This window comes from Lepisma saccharinum, chromosome 8, assembly GCF_977018435.1.
Source record: "Lepisma saccharinum chromosome 8, izLepSacc3.1, whole genome shotgun sequence".
Lineage (NCBI taxonomy): Eukaryota > Metazoa > Arthropoda > Insecta > Zygentoma > Lepismatidae > Lepisma > Lepisma saccharinum.
Genome location: NC_139236.1, coordinates 74,805,803 through 74,821,538, shown reverse-complemented (window position 1 = coordinate 74,821,538; position 15,736 = coordinate 74,805,803). Strand labels below are relative to the sequence as shown.

At 37.4% G+C, this 15,736-nt stretch overlaps 1 protein-coding gene across 2 annotated transcripts in view; it reads left to right on the top strand.

Annotated features, from left to right (window-relative positions):
• Positions 1-15,736, top strand: part of LOC145991145 (uncharacterized) — a 46,055-nt gene that overhangs the window by 25,885 nt on the left and 4,434 nt on the right. For both annotated transcript variants that reach the window (XM_083126938.1, XM_083126937.1), the window contains exon 3: positions 2,433-2,887. In XM_083126938.1, coding sequence (XP_082983064.1) covers positions 2,433-2,887 — 455 coding nt within the window. The remainder of the gene's footprint in view (positions 1-2,432; positions 2,888-15,736) is intronic.

The window sequence follows — 15,736 nt, the reverse complement described above, 5'->3', positions numbered from 1 at the left end:
TACAACCCACTTTTATGTATCTAACCTTACTCTGCAAAATAGTTTTTATGCATATATGGTAAACACATAGTGTTGTAGGAAGATGTAAATCTGTTTACAACCTTAAATTAATACATTTCAATACAATTCAATTTCAATCCAATTATTTGTGTAAAAGTATTTAACTTTTCTAATTGTATGAATGATTTTTAGTGGGTGAAAAGAAATTTAAAACAATTATACAGGGTGATTCAAAAGTTTGGAACAGCATTATTAGTGCACGTAGCAAAAAATGGAAATATATTGGAAATATGCAGTTTTCCATTTAATGCGCTGGAATGTTCCACATCGAGTGGACAGTTGAGGCTGTACACTGGTACTAGCTGCAATGAAAAATAGCAAGGTGGTGTTACCACATGTTTTATATTTAAAGGAGCCTTGGTATTACTGCAATACTGGCCTGTAGGAAATAAAAAAACCTCAAATTATCCTAGAGTTGCGATACGTCATGGATTTTCTGGGACAGTCTCGTAATGGTATCATTTGTCCCTGTGTTCCAAAACGTTTCTCCGGGACATGCTAATGTCTTCGAGTTGGGTGGGAAAGCAGAAATGAATAAGACTGTACTTACGAACATTATTTGTATTAAAATATGTAGGCCTAGACATAATTTTTAACTGATCATCTTACAAGACAGTGTAGTTGTACATTGCTCCCTCTCAATAATACAAGAGTTATCAAGTTACAAGAATGTACTGCAGTTCATTATGTCACTGAAAAGGAAGTGTAAATTTAATGATAGAATTTGAAGTGAATTTTCATTTATGATAATCAAACTATCCATAATACATACTAACTTAATGGGTCCAGCCTCTCCACCTCTACATCCTGTCCTCAACAGGCTTTAAGTCAACGATGTCCTGGATTTTCACTTATGAAATATAGCAACCCTAAATTATCATCAATTCTTGATTTATCTATTACAGTGTTTAATGATTTGCAATTGTGAGAAGATCACACAATTGTTCATTCTGAAACATGGTTTTCTGCTGGATAAAAATTTTCAAATAACTTCCAACTGAATACACTGCCTCACTCATTTAACGTAAAAGGCACCAGTAGTTTATACTCATAAGGAATTTTTCTTTGTAGTGTTATGGTGTCATGCAAGTTATGGAACATATTCACTATAACATATGTTCAAGGCTAACCTCTAAATACTGCTTCAGCTGTTGAGAAAAAAAGTACTTCCAATTTAAGGCACATGGGTGTATATACCAATAATACCTTTACTTTATTAGAACTCTAACATGTAAGATTACATTTACCGCTAGTAAGAATACTACCACAAGAAAAGGAACGACTTGAGATGACCGGACCCCTCTCCGATTTTCTTCATATTTGACATACTCACTAATTGAGGTCTCCTACTCACGAATCTGAAGTTAAAATTTGTCGGAAACGTCTAGAAATTGCAGAATAAGCGAAAATAAGGCGTTAGTTTTCGGAATAGAAACCGTCGATTTTCGCAATTTTTTTTTGTTTCACCAGCAATACTGATACTACCACGACACCAAATTTTAACTATGTTTGCCTAACCTAACCGAAACTAACCTAAGCACGTGCCAATGGTTCGTGGGGCTAGCGTCAATGGTTCGCAATTATTTGCAATTTCTAGATCCTGATACCAGCACGACACGAAATTTCAACTACGTTTGCCTAACCTAACCGAAACTAACCTAACCATGTGCCAGTGGTTTGTGGGGCTAGTGCCAATGATTCGTGAGGCTAGAGCCAATGGTCCGTGAGGCTAGCATCAATGGTTCGCAATTTCTAGACGTTTCCGACAAATTTTAACTTCAGATTTGTGATTAGGAGGCCTCAATTAGTGACTATCAAATATGAAGAAAATCGGAGAGGGGTCCGGTCATCTCAAGTCATACCCAAGAAAATTTTGTTTAGGGTTACTTTTATCAGTACCAATATTTTGGTAAAATATCGAGGGAAAAATTGATTATTTAAGATGACAAATTTTCCATTCTATATTACGCGAAAACCGTGGTATATTTATGCATACATACTTTTCAACATCCACCCCTCCCCCCCTCCTCTGCCTCCCAAAAGGACATCTTAGATTCGTAGGAATACAGTATTGAATATTCCCAAAAGTGCCTTTATTTCTTTGTTTTTTCCCTAAATTTACGAACTGAATTTAATGATATATAGATGCACCAATAATTTGTTGAAATTTTAAAATCAACACTAGCTCTGATGACCTTGTTTAATGTTTCTTCACCAATGACACCAGCCACAGAAGCATGTACCCTAGTTAAAATCCTGTGTTTCATTACCAGCTGACATCTTCTCTTTTAAAACCAAGTGTGTAATTATATTTTGTAATTTGTTTTCAATGTCAGCTCAATTTGATTTTCATGTGTAAAATGTCTTTGCAGATTCAAAGTGCCTGTCCCTCATCAAGACAGATGGAGCTTGATGATAACCCTTCATCCCCGCAAGTAAAGGTAGAGCCTGACTTCATCACGTGCTCAGTCAAGAGTGAACCCGAAGATGTTCCTTCCCAAGAAGAAGCAATCAAAAACACTTGGGAGGTAGCATCATCATCACCTCCACCAATTCTTAAATCTGAACCAGAGGATGAACAATTGAAAGTGGAAGAGCCAGAGGTTATTGGTGGCAGCCCCTTCCATGTATACTTGCCCTCCGTTACTGAGATGAGTGCATTTTTACAGGAGGATAGTGAACATTTGGATGCGAGTGATAACATCACACAGTTTTCCACTGCTGAATTAAAACATAATGAGAGCGACAATGTTGAAGCAGAACCCGAAGTTGTGAGGAAGAGCGAACTCACAATAGAAGATGATGGCCCTGCTACCGAGGCAGATAGGTGAGTGCATGAAGTATTTTCAAATGATAGAAACTTAGTGTCACAATACCATGACCCAGTGCTCAAAGTGAGGGGAATGTAGGGGATGGTATCCCCCAGCTAGCAAAATTTTCTCAAGACATCCCCCAATTGCCTCATTGCCACCAAGTTAAACCATAGGAGCATCCTCCCAGCTAGCCCTAAAGCCTGACCAAACATCCCCTAGCTAACATTTTTCACTTAAGTCACTGCTGTGACCACAAAGCATTAAAATTTTCTCAGCTTGAATATTTATATTAAACATTGCTTCTTACACATGGTGACATGGGTAGAGGCTTCAGTTTTCTGCAAATTGCAATTACGCAATAAAGTATGGATTTCGAGCCTTTCCCTTTCCCATCTTTAAAAAGACAAATATTATTGAAGTCTAGCATAATGCTTCTGACCATCTGCAAGAAAGTGGGAAATATTGCAACGTTAGCCATAACATTGAGAATGTTAAATGCAGAATTGATAAATTATTGGTACTAAACTGTTCACTATGATCAATCAAATCCTCACAATTCTTAAATGATTCTTCTTAAAACAGGAATGCAAAGAAATGCAAAAAATCATTAAATGTTCCTGCTTTAGGACTGAATAATTCCCCCCCCCCCCCCCCCCCCCCGTTGTTTAACTGCCAATCCTACTCACTGAAATTCTTATTACAGCTGACTGCTCATGAGAAGATCCATGATGGAAGTGACATAGTGGCAGGCGACTCCACTGTTAGGGTGAGGGGGGGAGTCCACCCTGGGTCAGAAACACATGCAGGTTTTGGTGTAACAGGTGCAGCAAAGCAGTTTTGTGCTGTATATTTTCTTTGAACTTCTTTGAAATACAGGCTAAATAATGTACAAGATAAAGAATTCCATACACTGAAAGAGTAAATAAGGAAAAGAAATCAAACCCCATGCTAGCAAAGTAATATTGCTCTCCAGAGATATTTTGTCAAGATACACAAGCAATTAACAATACAGTCTTAATTTAAAACTAAATAAAGAAAAGAAATCAACCCCCATGGCAGCATTACTTTGAAGTAATATTGCCATCCGGAGATGTTTCGTCAACATACACAAGCATTCGATACTCTTCACAAAATCACCTTGTGGCTCCTAAATATTTACTCCATGCCACAATGCCGGGTATTTCCATTAACATTTTCTGTTTGTTCCGTTCAAAGCCATGCTTCTCATTAACATATCTAGCGAATACAGTAAAGTTGTTCGCTTTAAATCTGACCATTTTCGATTCGGTGCTGCCACCTGGCGTATCATGCTGGAACTATGGGTCTGCTGGTGGGAGCAGTGTTGTGTCTGACCTTGTAGGTGCTTGGCGCCGAAAATCAACCGGTGTTGGGAGGGTTACCTAATGGCCCTTTTCCATTCTAAGTTTTCATACGTACGCATTGGAAAACAGTGTCGGGAGAATGGGTTAACACTTGGGGTGACTACTGCGAAAGCTATTATGGCCCGTTACACCCAACAGGCTCTCCTTGCGAAACATTCACCCACGAAAACCACCAGGAGAAGGGCTGCAAGCAAAGTGTCACCCGTAGTGCTAAGGGGCGCAGCAACTTTGTTCGTCAGTGCAGGGAAAGTTTCCATCGTGGCTTTATGGTTGTGACGGGATTCGGATATGAGGGTAAGTTGATGATACGCAAGTTGGACAAAAATGTGAAGGTGAATGCCAGATACTTCCAAGACTCATTCTGACACCTATCTATCGGAGAGACATCCCACAATTGTATGGAATGGACGCGAACCAGGTGATGATCCATATGGACAAGGCTTTGAGTCATACCGCCAGAACATCACTACGTTTTTATCAGGAAGTGGCAGAGGAATTAGGAATTCGTGTCATTCCGTTTGAAGACGTTCCTGTGAAAAGCCCAGATGCCAGTCCAATGGATTTTTACGCATTTGGACTGTTGCGTCGCCCGTGCACCCTGGATGGTCTATGGAAAGCATGTAGGGAGGAGTGGGACAGAATTCCCATGCCTGTCCTGCACCGGAGCTTGCTGCAAGAATGGAAACTGCGATGCCGGGCCATAGTCCACAATGCTGGGGGTCCAATAGAACATGATCGGTGGTGGTGGCACGGTATCTCTTAAGGTGAGCACCCGTCAAAATGGTTGGATATAAAGCGAACAACCTGTACTCCTTCAATGGCAATTTTTTTTTCCATATGGCTGACAAAGATTTACATGTCGGCATTCTTTTCTCACTTAAACACATGCCACAAATTGTATTCTTGATGAGACATTGATGCCAAGATCATCTAGAGAGACAATTTGGTGTGGTGGTCTTTCATGTGCGTTCCAGAGGAAATTAGTTGTCTCATTGGTGATCTATGATTCCATGATGTTCTCTAAATTATTTGGATCATCGACTACAACGCAGCATTTGCTGCAGGCACATGCTTTGTTCTTCACCAAATATTGCTCTGTAAATTCTCATTCATAGGAATCAACTACTTTGCTTGCAACCTCACATGCTCCACTGTGCATAGCAGTGAATCCTGTAACTTCAAAAGAACAGGAGAAAACTAAAACACAAATTAACTCCCACACACTTCCAAAGGGACATTGGCTGCAGCTACCTCTAAAATCTGCAAAATGGACCTGCCTTTCCTTTTATCCCTTCACCTTGTCACCCTTCATTTGGGGGATCTTCTCATGAGCTGTCTGCTGTACGTGGTCCTGAAGAAGGAATCATGTTCAAGATTTGTGAACAGTGAGAGCATGAAGCATGTTCCAGTTCTGCAGGTAAGGGAAAGTTTATTTGTGGCAATTGCTAAAAGAAAATGAACAGTTCTCTACATAATTAAGTATATTTTGTCATGTAATATTCCATATAGTTTCAATTTCCATTTTTTTAAAAAAAAACATGTATGGGATCATTTCTCTTGTAGTCTACGGTTATTACAAGCATAATGGCACAGTTTTTCATTGTGACGTTTCAGGAGAACACACGCTCCCTTCGTCAGACATTTATTTTTAGTTTGATTAAAGATACAGTTATAACAATGGTTATTTTTTTTAAAAGAAGAATCAGTTATACAATGGATGTTGTCAATGTTACATTGTTGTAATATAGCAACTTAACTGTGAAATAAGCAGTCTACATTGTCTTTTGCTATATAGCTTTGGCTATATTGGCTTCCACACTAACAGAATAAACAAAATCATAATACAAGTCAGAAGAAAACTAAATTAAATGAGAAAAGCGGACAAAAATGAGAAATATGTTGAAAAGAAATGTGTTTGTATTCCATTCCGCAAGGGATTCTCACATAAAATTGCAAAAAGTTTTAGAAAATTTAATTTCAAAATTGTTTTTAGATCACTTAAGAAGTTTGTAATGTACATTTAATGAATACAAAATGAAAAAATCTGTATCAGATGTGGAAATCACAGAAATATATAATACAAATTGTTCATATTCAAAGAATTATGTAGGACAATCAACAAGGAAAATTGCAATAAGATGGCATGAACATGATTTGGACATTATAAATTTAAACCCAAGAACAGGTTTGTCAGCTCACATCATCGAGGAGAGGCATATGATTAAAGAGAGAAGTGTTTTAAAAGGACAGATGGGAAACATGGGTTGGAATGTCTGGGAAGCTTCATTCATTGCATAAGAACACTGGAATAAATTAAATAATGAAAATGGTAACATGGACCCACTATTGAGTTTTCTTTTTCACAAGTATAGTAGGCCACCATCTTTAAAATTTAATGTAACGGAAAACATCAGGAAACTCTGTGAAAGCAATGATGAATTTGAATTGCCTGATGATATTTGGGATTCATAATTTTTAAAAAAATGTGATCAATTTTTTTTTTTTATCGAAAATGAAATAAAAATAAAACAGACTGCTTGTGGGGCATTCCATGTGAAATCAACAAGTGAAGATGCACTTTTCAACCTCACATATTTTGGTTCATTTGGAATTTGGCATACTGAAAGGGCCACTTGACGTAGGTACATATGAAACTTTGCAGATCCATATCTTTTGTATTTCAAAATTACAGTATTGCAAACTGTGCAATTTGGACCATTTTTTCCAACATCTTGTTAACTTTAAATTGGAAGTGATACAGACTGCATTGGAAAGGTATTGAAGGGCTCTTTAACACGAGATATAGCATGTCTATGCCAGGGTAAGAAAACAATTCAGGTGCTGTAAAGAAAGTTTTGGTAGCCATTTTGTGAAAAATGGGTCTTTTAATTCTTTACAAAAAAATTACATGTCAGTCAACAGGGTGGCGACAGTCCTGGAGAACATGGAAAACCGGGAGTCAGGAAATTTGAGAGGTCAAAAAAAAGTCAGGGAAATGTCAGGATTTTTTTTTTTTTTTGCAATGTAATTAATTTGCCAGGCGTTTGCTTTGAAAGATGTCACTGCACCACTGCAAATATGCTGCTGGAATTTTATTACCCTTCAATGTAAAAAAATGTACAAAGGTTGTGTTGAATCATCCAGGCACAGGTTTTGCACACGTTAACATTCATTTACAATGACATGGAACTGTAATTCCATATCAAGAAGAATCCAAGGAATTGGGATATATATGTTGAATAATTTCACAAAAAAGTAAAACAGAAATCTGCATTGGTAAACGTCATATAAATTTGACAAGTGCATGATGCTCCCAACCTCACGTTTTCTGCAACGCTCATATTGCAATTTACGACCCCCCCCCCCCTTTTCAGTCCTGTCTGTTTAAACTTGTGGAATGTACAATGTTATGCTATAAAATTATAATAATAAATACGTAAAAATTTAATATCATAATTACCTGAATCATTCAATCCTAAAAGCATATCACTTTCTTCAGTAAATTTTCACTTTTCATCTACTGATTTATACAAGGGACATTCAGAAAGTAAGTTCCAATTGGTAAGGACCTTGATTTTTTGCAAACGCGATAATTGTGAAAAATGTGCAAAGTAGTGTTTATGAATGTGCAGTGATGTGTGGACACATTTTTCACCTGTTTGAAATAGTGAAATAACGAGAATTTGGCATAAAATGTGAATTGTTGACATTTCTCACAAATTTTAAAAATATGCTTAAACAACGAAAAATACCTCAAAATCCAACATTTTTGTCTTTTTTAGGCTTAATGAAACAAAATGTGCCATATTTGTGTATCTAGAACACACAAGTTTTCCAACATTTTATCCAAGAGAAAACTATAATGCATGCATGTTGTACGTGGAATAATTCGTACAGCCACATTCAATCAAATATTTCCCAGGATTTTCTCAATTTTTATCAGAACAATTTGCACTACAGAGCAAAGTGGCGGGGTTCACACAGAAACCGCATCATCAGTATTTGTCGCACGAGAAGTGTTTTCAATCATCGAGCTAAGTGGTGCGATTTTGGTGGAGATCGAGTGCTCACCTACCGCCACAGGGGAGTCATAACATCGGCATTTGTCGAGCGAGAAATAATAGAAAATAACTTCCTCAGAAATCGGTTCCAACATATGAAACTGTCACGAAAATACGTACACCATGTGACCTATAATTTAAAACAGTAGTTTATAAACACCATGAAGGTATAATTTTAAGTATATTTGCCACAAAATGCTCTAAAATGAAAATGTGAATTTTGGAATAAATAACACTGAATGGTAAAAATAAATAAATAAATAAATAAAGAGAAAAAACACCAATTTGGAAAAAAATTAACAAAAAATGAAGGTCCCTACCGATTAGGCAGAAATAAATCAAGAATATCAGTAGTAATTAAAAGCATTAGTTACAGTGACTCCTAATCTAATTTTCGGCATAATCACCACTTTTGTTCGGGCATTGGTCGTAGCATGACACTTAATTTTGTATGCCCACGGCATATGTGTCTGACAGCACAGACTGGAACTATATGTACTGCAGTGTTGCTGTCAAAACCTTGTCCTGCCAGAAATATCTTCAGCTGAACAAAGAGATGAAAGTGGGTACATGCAAGGCCAGGGCTGTACGGGGAGTGATCCAAGATCTCTCACTTGAAATGATGTAAAAAGAGCCTGCATGTACTCAGCTGTATGGGGTTGTGCACATTGGATTGACCTTCATCGTCTGATCATTGCTCATGATGTCTGGTCTCTACACCTCGCACAATTGATGGTAGCTCTATCCCGGATTCTGAGCGTGCAAAAGTCTGATTACCACACGCATCTCGCAGTCGGTGGGAGACTGTATGAGAGATGCCATATTTAACCTAGAACTGTTCTAAAACGGCTGTGTTTTACTGCACCAGATTACAGCCACATGACACTTCTTCCTGCCTGCATATGCATGTTGCGCTTCGACCACTAGCACCGTGTACAGGTGCCATTGGAACTTTTTTCTGGACGCCCCTCATACATAAACTTTCAGAAGCTGTTATCAACAGCGTATTCCTGTTTTAATATTTGATTAGCTAAATCAGACACCTTTACAATGAAGTAGATTCCCCTTCCATAAATTGCTTGCGTTTAATTTTTAATACATATATACCTTTTTGCCAGTAATAATGGTATAACTAACTGCATGTTGGCAGTTTCACAGTACTTCACTTGGATATACTGTGAATGTTTGTACTGAAAGAGAAGTCCCATTGATAATGTAAGGAAATATGACACTTTGTTTTGTATGATTCAATTGTTTCACTTGTGTGCAAAGGTTAAGTTGTTTGCTTTACGTAGAAAAGAGAATTAGGTTTGTGCATTGAAAATTGAGTCTGCACTCATGGTTCTTGCAAGCAGCGAGTTCCAAACCTCAGTGGAAATATCAAACGAGAAAGACTAAATAGATTGAAAATTACAAAATTCCTTTTTGCGTCAATAACTTCACTCTAATCTCATTTATTCTTAACTTTAAAAATAATCAAATAGTTATTAAAAAACTGGCTGTATATGAAAAATCCCATAATTCCTCTCTAGCTTGTGAATGGTAATAATTTTCCAAATTCACTTTGCAGTTTGAATGCAAATCATAGAGAAATGAAGTCAATTTTGTGGAAGCAAATATACTCGTTGGTACTTAATATACCTGGATCTGTATGGCATTCTTATTTCCATTTGCAAAAACATGAATTTAGTTTACAATTGTCAGGGAATTTCATTTCTGCTTCTCTGTAGCCACTCTGGTTATACACTATTACTCAATAAGTATACAAAATCGAACCTTAGCAGCTCCCATTTGGAACAGTTGGAATGAGCTTTCATCGGAAAACATGACTTTCCTCCACTGTGCTGGTGTCCAGTGTGCATATTTCTTTGCAAAAGCAAGACGGTCTTTCTTCATGCAGGCGATGAGTAGTGGCTTCTTAGCAGCAGTACGACATGGCAAATCCAAGTCTTTCTGTAAACAGTTCTGGATCCTGTGAACACTAAAGTTTTCCAGCAGACTCGAGTGCATCTCTTTAAGTTCTGATGACGCTGTCAGTCGAGGGTTTTTCTTTATTTCTTTCATTAGGAGAGCATCTGTAGATTTGGTTGCTTTTTTCTTTGCTTGCCACCACCGAATTTGTGCTTTGGAATGACAGTCGGAGGCAGTCCTCTGGCAGCTGCCAGTACCTTCATTGTGGTTGATTTTGCAAGGCCTGTTTGTTTACATATCATCTTTATCAGGACGTTTTCACTTCGCCATTCAATAATGCCGGCTTTTTCAACACTACTACAATACTTTCCCGGCTTATCACAAATACACCTGTACAGTAGACAAATATTCAACACAAATACAGTAGGAAAATATCCAACACAAAGTGCACCACACGAAAATACAGCAATTTATCACACACACTACTGCAGAAAGTCACCCTTCCAGTGTCAACTAACAATACGAAATGAAATGAACTCACTTATCAGCAGTAATACACTGTTGCGAGATACGTTCATGTAGAAACAATTCCGTGTTCGAAACAAAACAACACTAGATACAAGGCTACAAAGTGATAGACCGCTTACTATGGCAGATTTCACATGAGGTCCGAAGTTATTTTGCGGTGGGTGTAATTGGCTGTTAACAGCAGGTGACTGCCCTAAAAACAGTCCCACGCTGGTTTCTGATTTGGCACAGCTATAGTGCACATAGTGAAAAATGGAAAGATTTGAAAGCTGTTGGAAATTGTTGAGTTTCAATCTAAAGTGCTTGAAGCATGCACCTTTCAGGCTGTACACTGATTGGTAACTAGAAATGTCACATGCTTGACCTGGAATACAGTATGCCATCGCAAGGCAATATAAAAATTCTGGTTAAATTAAAAATTGATGATCATAATTGTCTCTTTGGTTGAGTTCCATACTATGCTTATTTCAAAAATATTTTAGTGTATTGGTTTGTTCTCATGGATTTTCTTCACACTTAAAATTTCTCATCTATAATATATAAATAACTGTTGACTAGAAAGTAATATTATTCTATTGCTTTCATTATATATTTATGTGGATCTCTACTACTTAATAGTAGTAGAAGTAGTAGTAGTAGTGGTGGTGGTATTAGTAGTTACAGCAGCAACATTAGTAGTGATTGTCGTAATAATTAAACTATAATAAAATACTGGTAATGTGAATTTAGATAAATAGTTTTTGAAGGAACCCTTCCCCTTGATGAAATCTGTGTAGCTTTTTCTAGTGGTCTGGAGCCGGACCCTGTGGCCAAGTGGTTAGCACATTGTGCTGTGACACCAAGGGTCCTGCTCGGGCTTGGTTGTTTGTGAATGTCCATTCATCAGTTTCATCCTTTCATCACTCATCCCCATCTTCGCAAATTAGCCAAGAGGCACAAAACGTGAAGTAAAATAAACTAAATCAATCAATCTATCTAGTGGTCTGGAGTGGGAGGGGGAATCCTCGTCACATGTTCATGATTTTTGCTTGTTTTCTTTGCCTTTAATTATATCGTCATCAATTCTTAAGTTACCCTTTACTGTGTAATATTGCAATACCATAGAATATTCCAGGCCAAGCAAGTAGCATTTTTTGCTGCCAATTAGTTTCGTACCAGTGTACATTCTGAACGGTGCATGTTACGCTGAAAATTCAAGCACTTTAGATTGAAATGTTGAAAATTCAAGCACTTTAGATTGAAACTCATCTATTTCCAACAACTTTCCCCTCTTTTCATTTTTTGCTATGTGCACTAATAACGAGTTGCCTATGGAACTGGACTTTTGAGTAACCCTGTATTTGTAATAAACAGGAATTTAATCATCATTGTACATTAATTCAAACAATATTGTATTTGATTTCTGTTAGACTTTACTTTTGAATATTAGGAATTTGTCTATCGAAATCTGTTATCATCCATTACCTAACTTACCATACCATACCCTTACCTAACCTAAATCTAACATAACTTTTGTATACGAATTGAGTAATAGTGTATGAATGACATGTAATTTTTTGAAAAAATTAAAAGACCCATTTTTGACAAATTGGCTACCAAAGTTTTCTTTACACCACCTTGAATTGTTCTTTTTTTTTACCCTGGCATAGACATGCTATATCTCGTGTGAAAGAGCCCTTCAATACCTTTCCAACACCGTCCGTATCACTCCTTTAGGGCACACAAGAGTAACCAGCAAGTTCTATAAAGTAGGAACCTTACTCTTTTTATTGGTTGTTTCACATATTTGCTTTCCATGTTAATGAGAGGCAATCTCTCATCATTCACCTCCCAAGTTCTGGCCCCGTATCATCATCATCCTTTGCCATTTCCTGCTTCTGGCTGGGTTTTTTCCTGGTCTTCCACCACTTCTTTCTTTCCACGGTATTCCAATCTTGTCCTCTTCTCCTAACACCCTCCGCTATCTGCTTTTTCCGACATCTTGGTCTCCCTCTTGGCCTTATTCCCACTGCTTGTGCATTGTAAACTCTTACTGGTAGTCTTTCTGCATCCATCCTCTTCATGTGTCCGAACCATCTCATCTGTGCCTGATCTTTCCTGTCCTGAAGCTTCACCACACCCACTGTCTGTTGGATCTCCTCATTCCTTATTCTATCCCTTCTAGTCTTCCCCAATATACTCCTTAAAAAATTTCATCTCCACTGCCTGCATCTTTCTTTTGTCTCTCTCTGTCATTGGCCAAGTCTCTGCTATGTATGCAATTATTGGCACATAGTTTGTGTTATATATTACTTTCTTGCATTTCATAGGTACATCCCTGTTCCATATTAATCTTCGAATGCTTTGATATAGTCCACCACCCATTTGTCCTCTTCTGTTTACCTCCTCATATATTTTTCCACTTCTTTAATTTATGCTTTCTAGATATTTGAAGCTCTCCACTACCCTCAACTCTTCCATGTGCATCTTTATTCTTGGCTCATTTCTGCTGTTTCTTGTTGTTATTAGCACCTTGCTCTTTTCTGCACTGAATTTCATTCCTCTTCTTCTGATTTCCTCATTCCAACTATCAAGCTGTCTCTGTACTTCTTCTTCTTCCCCGTTTCCCCATATTACTAAGTCATCAGGGAACAACAGGGTCTTCCCCTCCTAACTTCCCCACCTCTTCGTTAATTGTATACATTGTAATTATGAAGAGCAGTGGTGAAAGAGCACTTCCCTGTTTTAGTCCATTACTTATACTGAACCACTCTGTTCTTCCCACTGGTGTTTTCACACAGCTCTGATTGGTCTTGTATGTGCTCTGCACTCTACACACTATCTCTTCCTCGGCCCCTTTCTCTCTTAGAGTCTTGCAAATCTTTTTTCTGTCAATGCTATCATATGCCTTTTCTATATCTAGGTCTATATTATGGTGAGCGCATTACTTGTCATCTTAACATCCTTGTGCTTGACTAACTTATGCAAGGAATGCTACACCACCATACTTCAATAATATTGATATCGAATATAGATACAGTATGTAACATTGTTATTCGTACACACGGTTTTTCAAAGAAAATGCTGTAATATCTGAAAGGAAATACACTTTTTTGAAATTGTTTCTTTACAATTCAATAACTAATATCATTAGGAACATAAAATCTTACCCAAATTCTTTCTAACCAATGACAATAATAAATTAAATGAAACTGAAAGAGAAACATGCCATTTTTTGTACAACTTTTCTATTCGTACACTTAATAATATAAAAGAAAAAAGTATATTCAGAGCAAATTGACTGACAGTTCTAATACTTTGATGCGTATCCTTTGGCTTTAATTACTGCTTGACACCTGTTCTTCATAGAATTAACCAGTTTCCGACATGTTTCAGAGCTTATTTTATTCCACTCGGCTTGCCAACAGTTTTCAACTCTTGTTTGGACTTGACGCCTGCTTTATGGACTCGCCTCTTAAAAATTGCCCATAAATGTTCAATGGGATTTAAGTCTGGACTTTGAGCTGGTGTTTGTAGTAGGTTGGGCACATTCCATATTAGCCAATTTATGTTAACTCGCGCCTTATGCTTACTGTCATTGTCTTGTTGGAATCTGTAGATAGGCGGCATGTCCATTTTTTGGGCACTTAGTGTTGCCCACGGGACGAGACGGGACAGGCTTTTAAAAATTCGAGACGAGACGAGATTGACCATGTGTCATGAGACAAACTAATATTTTCGAGACGAGACAGACCAAAGTCTCGTCTCGTGGGCAACACCTCTGCTTTACATTGTTCTTCAATATGTCCAAACAGACATATGCATCCATGATACCATCAATAAACTGGATGGTACCAACACCTTTAGACGACATACAGCCCCAAATCATTAATGACCCACCACCGTGTTTAACTGTTGGAACTGTGTTAATGTGATCATTGTCTTTATATGATTTTCTCCAGACCCTATTTATCCCATCTGACCCGTATATATTAATCTTGGACTCGTCTGACCATATGACACTATCCCAAAATTCCTGGTCCTTGTGGATGTGCTCTTTCGCGAATGAAAGTCTATTCCTGCGATTCACCTTATTTACATACGGCCTCTTTAGTGGTATTCTGCCATGATATCCATGCTTCCACAAGGCACGTCGGACAGTTTGATCGGACATCATCTTGCCAGCAACATTTTCTACTAACGGTCGTAACTGAGGAACACTTAGTCGGGGGTTTTCTCGCATTCTTTTTAAAATAAAGCGTTCATCATGTTTATTCAACCGTCTCTCTTTTGGTTTTCTACGCCAGCATTCCGCTTGACGGGGAGCGCGCCTGCATGTTCAAACTTGATACGAAGTTGCAAACTGCACGAAATCGTCCGAATAGCGGTGGTGCTGTATGCGAGGAAGATTAAAAATGTTGCCTGTACGAATAACAATGTTGCGTGAAACAGCGTGTTTTTCTCTTTTCACACAAATTATATGCTCTGTTTATACACTTTGAACATACATTTTTATTGACATTTGTTGGTGAAACCTTCATTAACATTAATTTCCAGGTACATATGAAAATGATTATATTTACTAGTAGATATGACATTTTTTCCTCGGAAATTCTATGTGTACGAATAACAATGTTACATACTGTATAAACGTATCGAATATTGACATATTGATGTTGACATAGATATTTTTACAATATCAATGCTTCAATATTTTAAAAATATTCACTCAATATCAATATATTGCACAGCCCTACTGGTAAATAGTAGTTTCCACTTTCAAAGGTAGAGGTGATATCATTTGTGAAAATTGTTTCAAGAAGAGGAGCATTTTCCGTGTAATATTTCATATACATACTTGCTTAACATTTAATTAGTTACTATTACAATTAAATTCAATCCAATTTTTTTAACATGCATAACTACAGATATTTTTCTCTGGTAGACACTTGCTACAGAGTTATGATCATTCCCAAACACATTTCACTCTCCCAGGTATAGG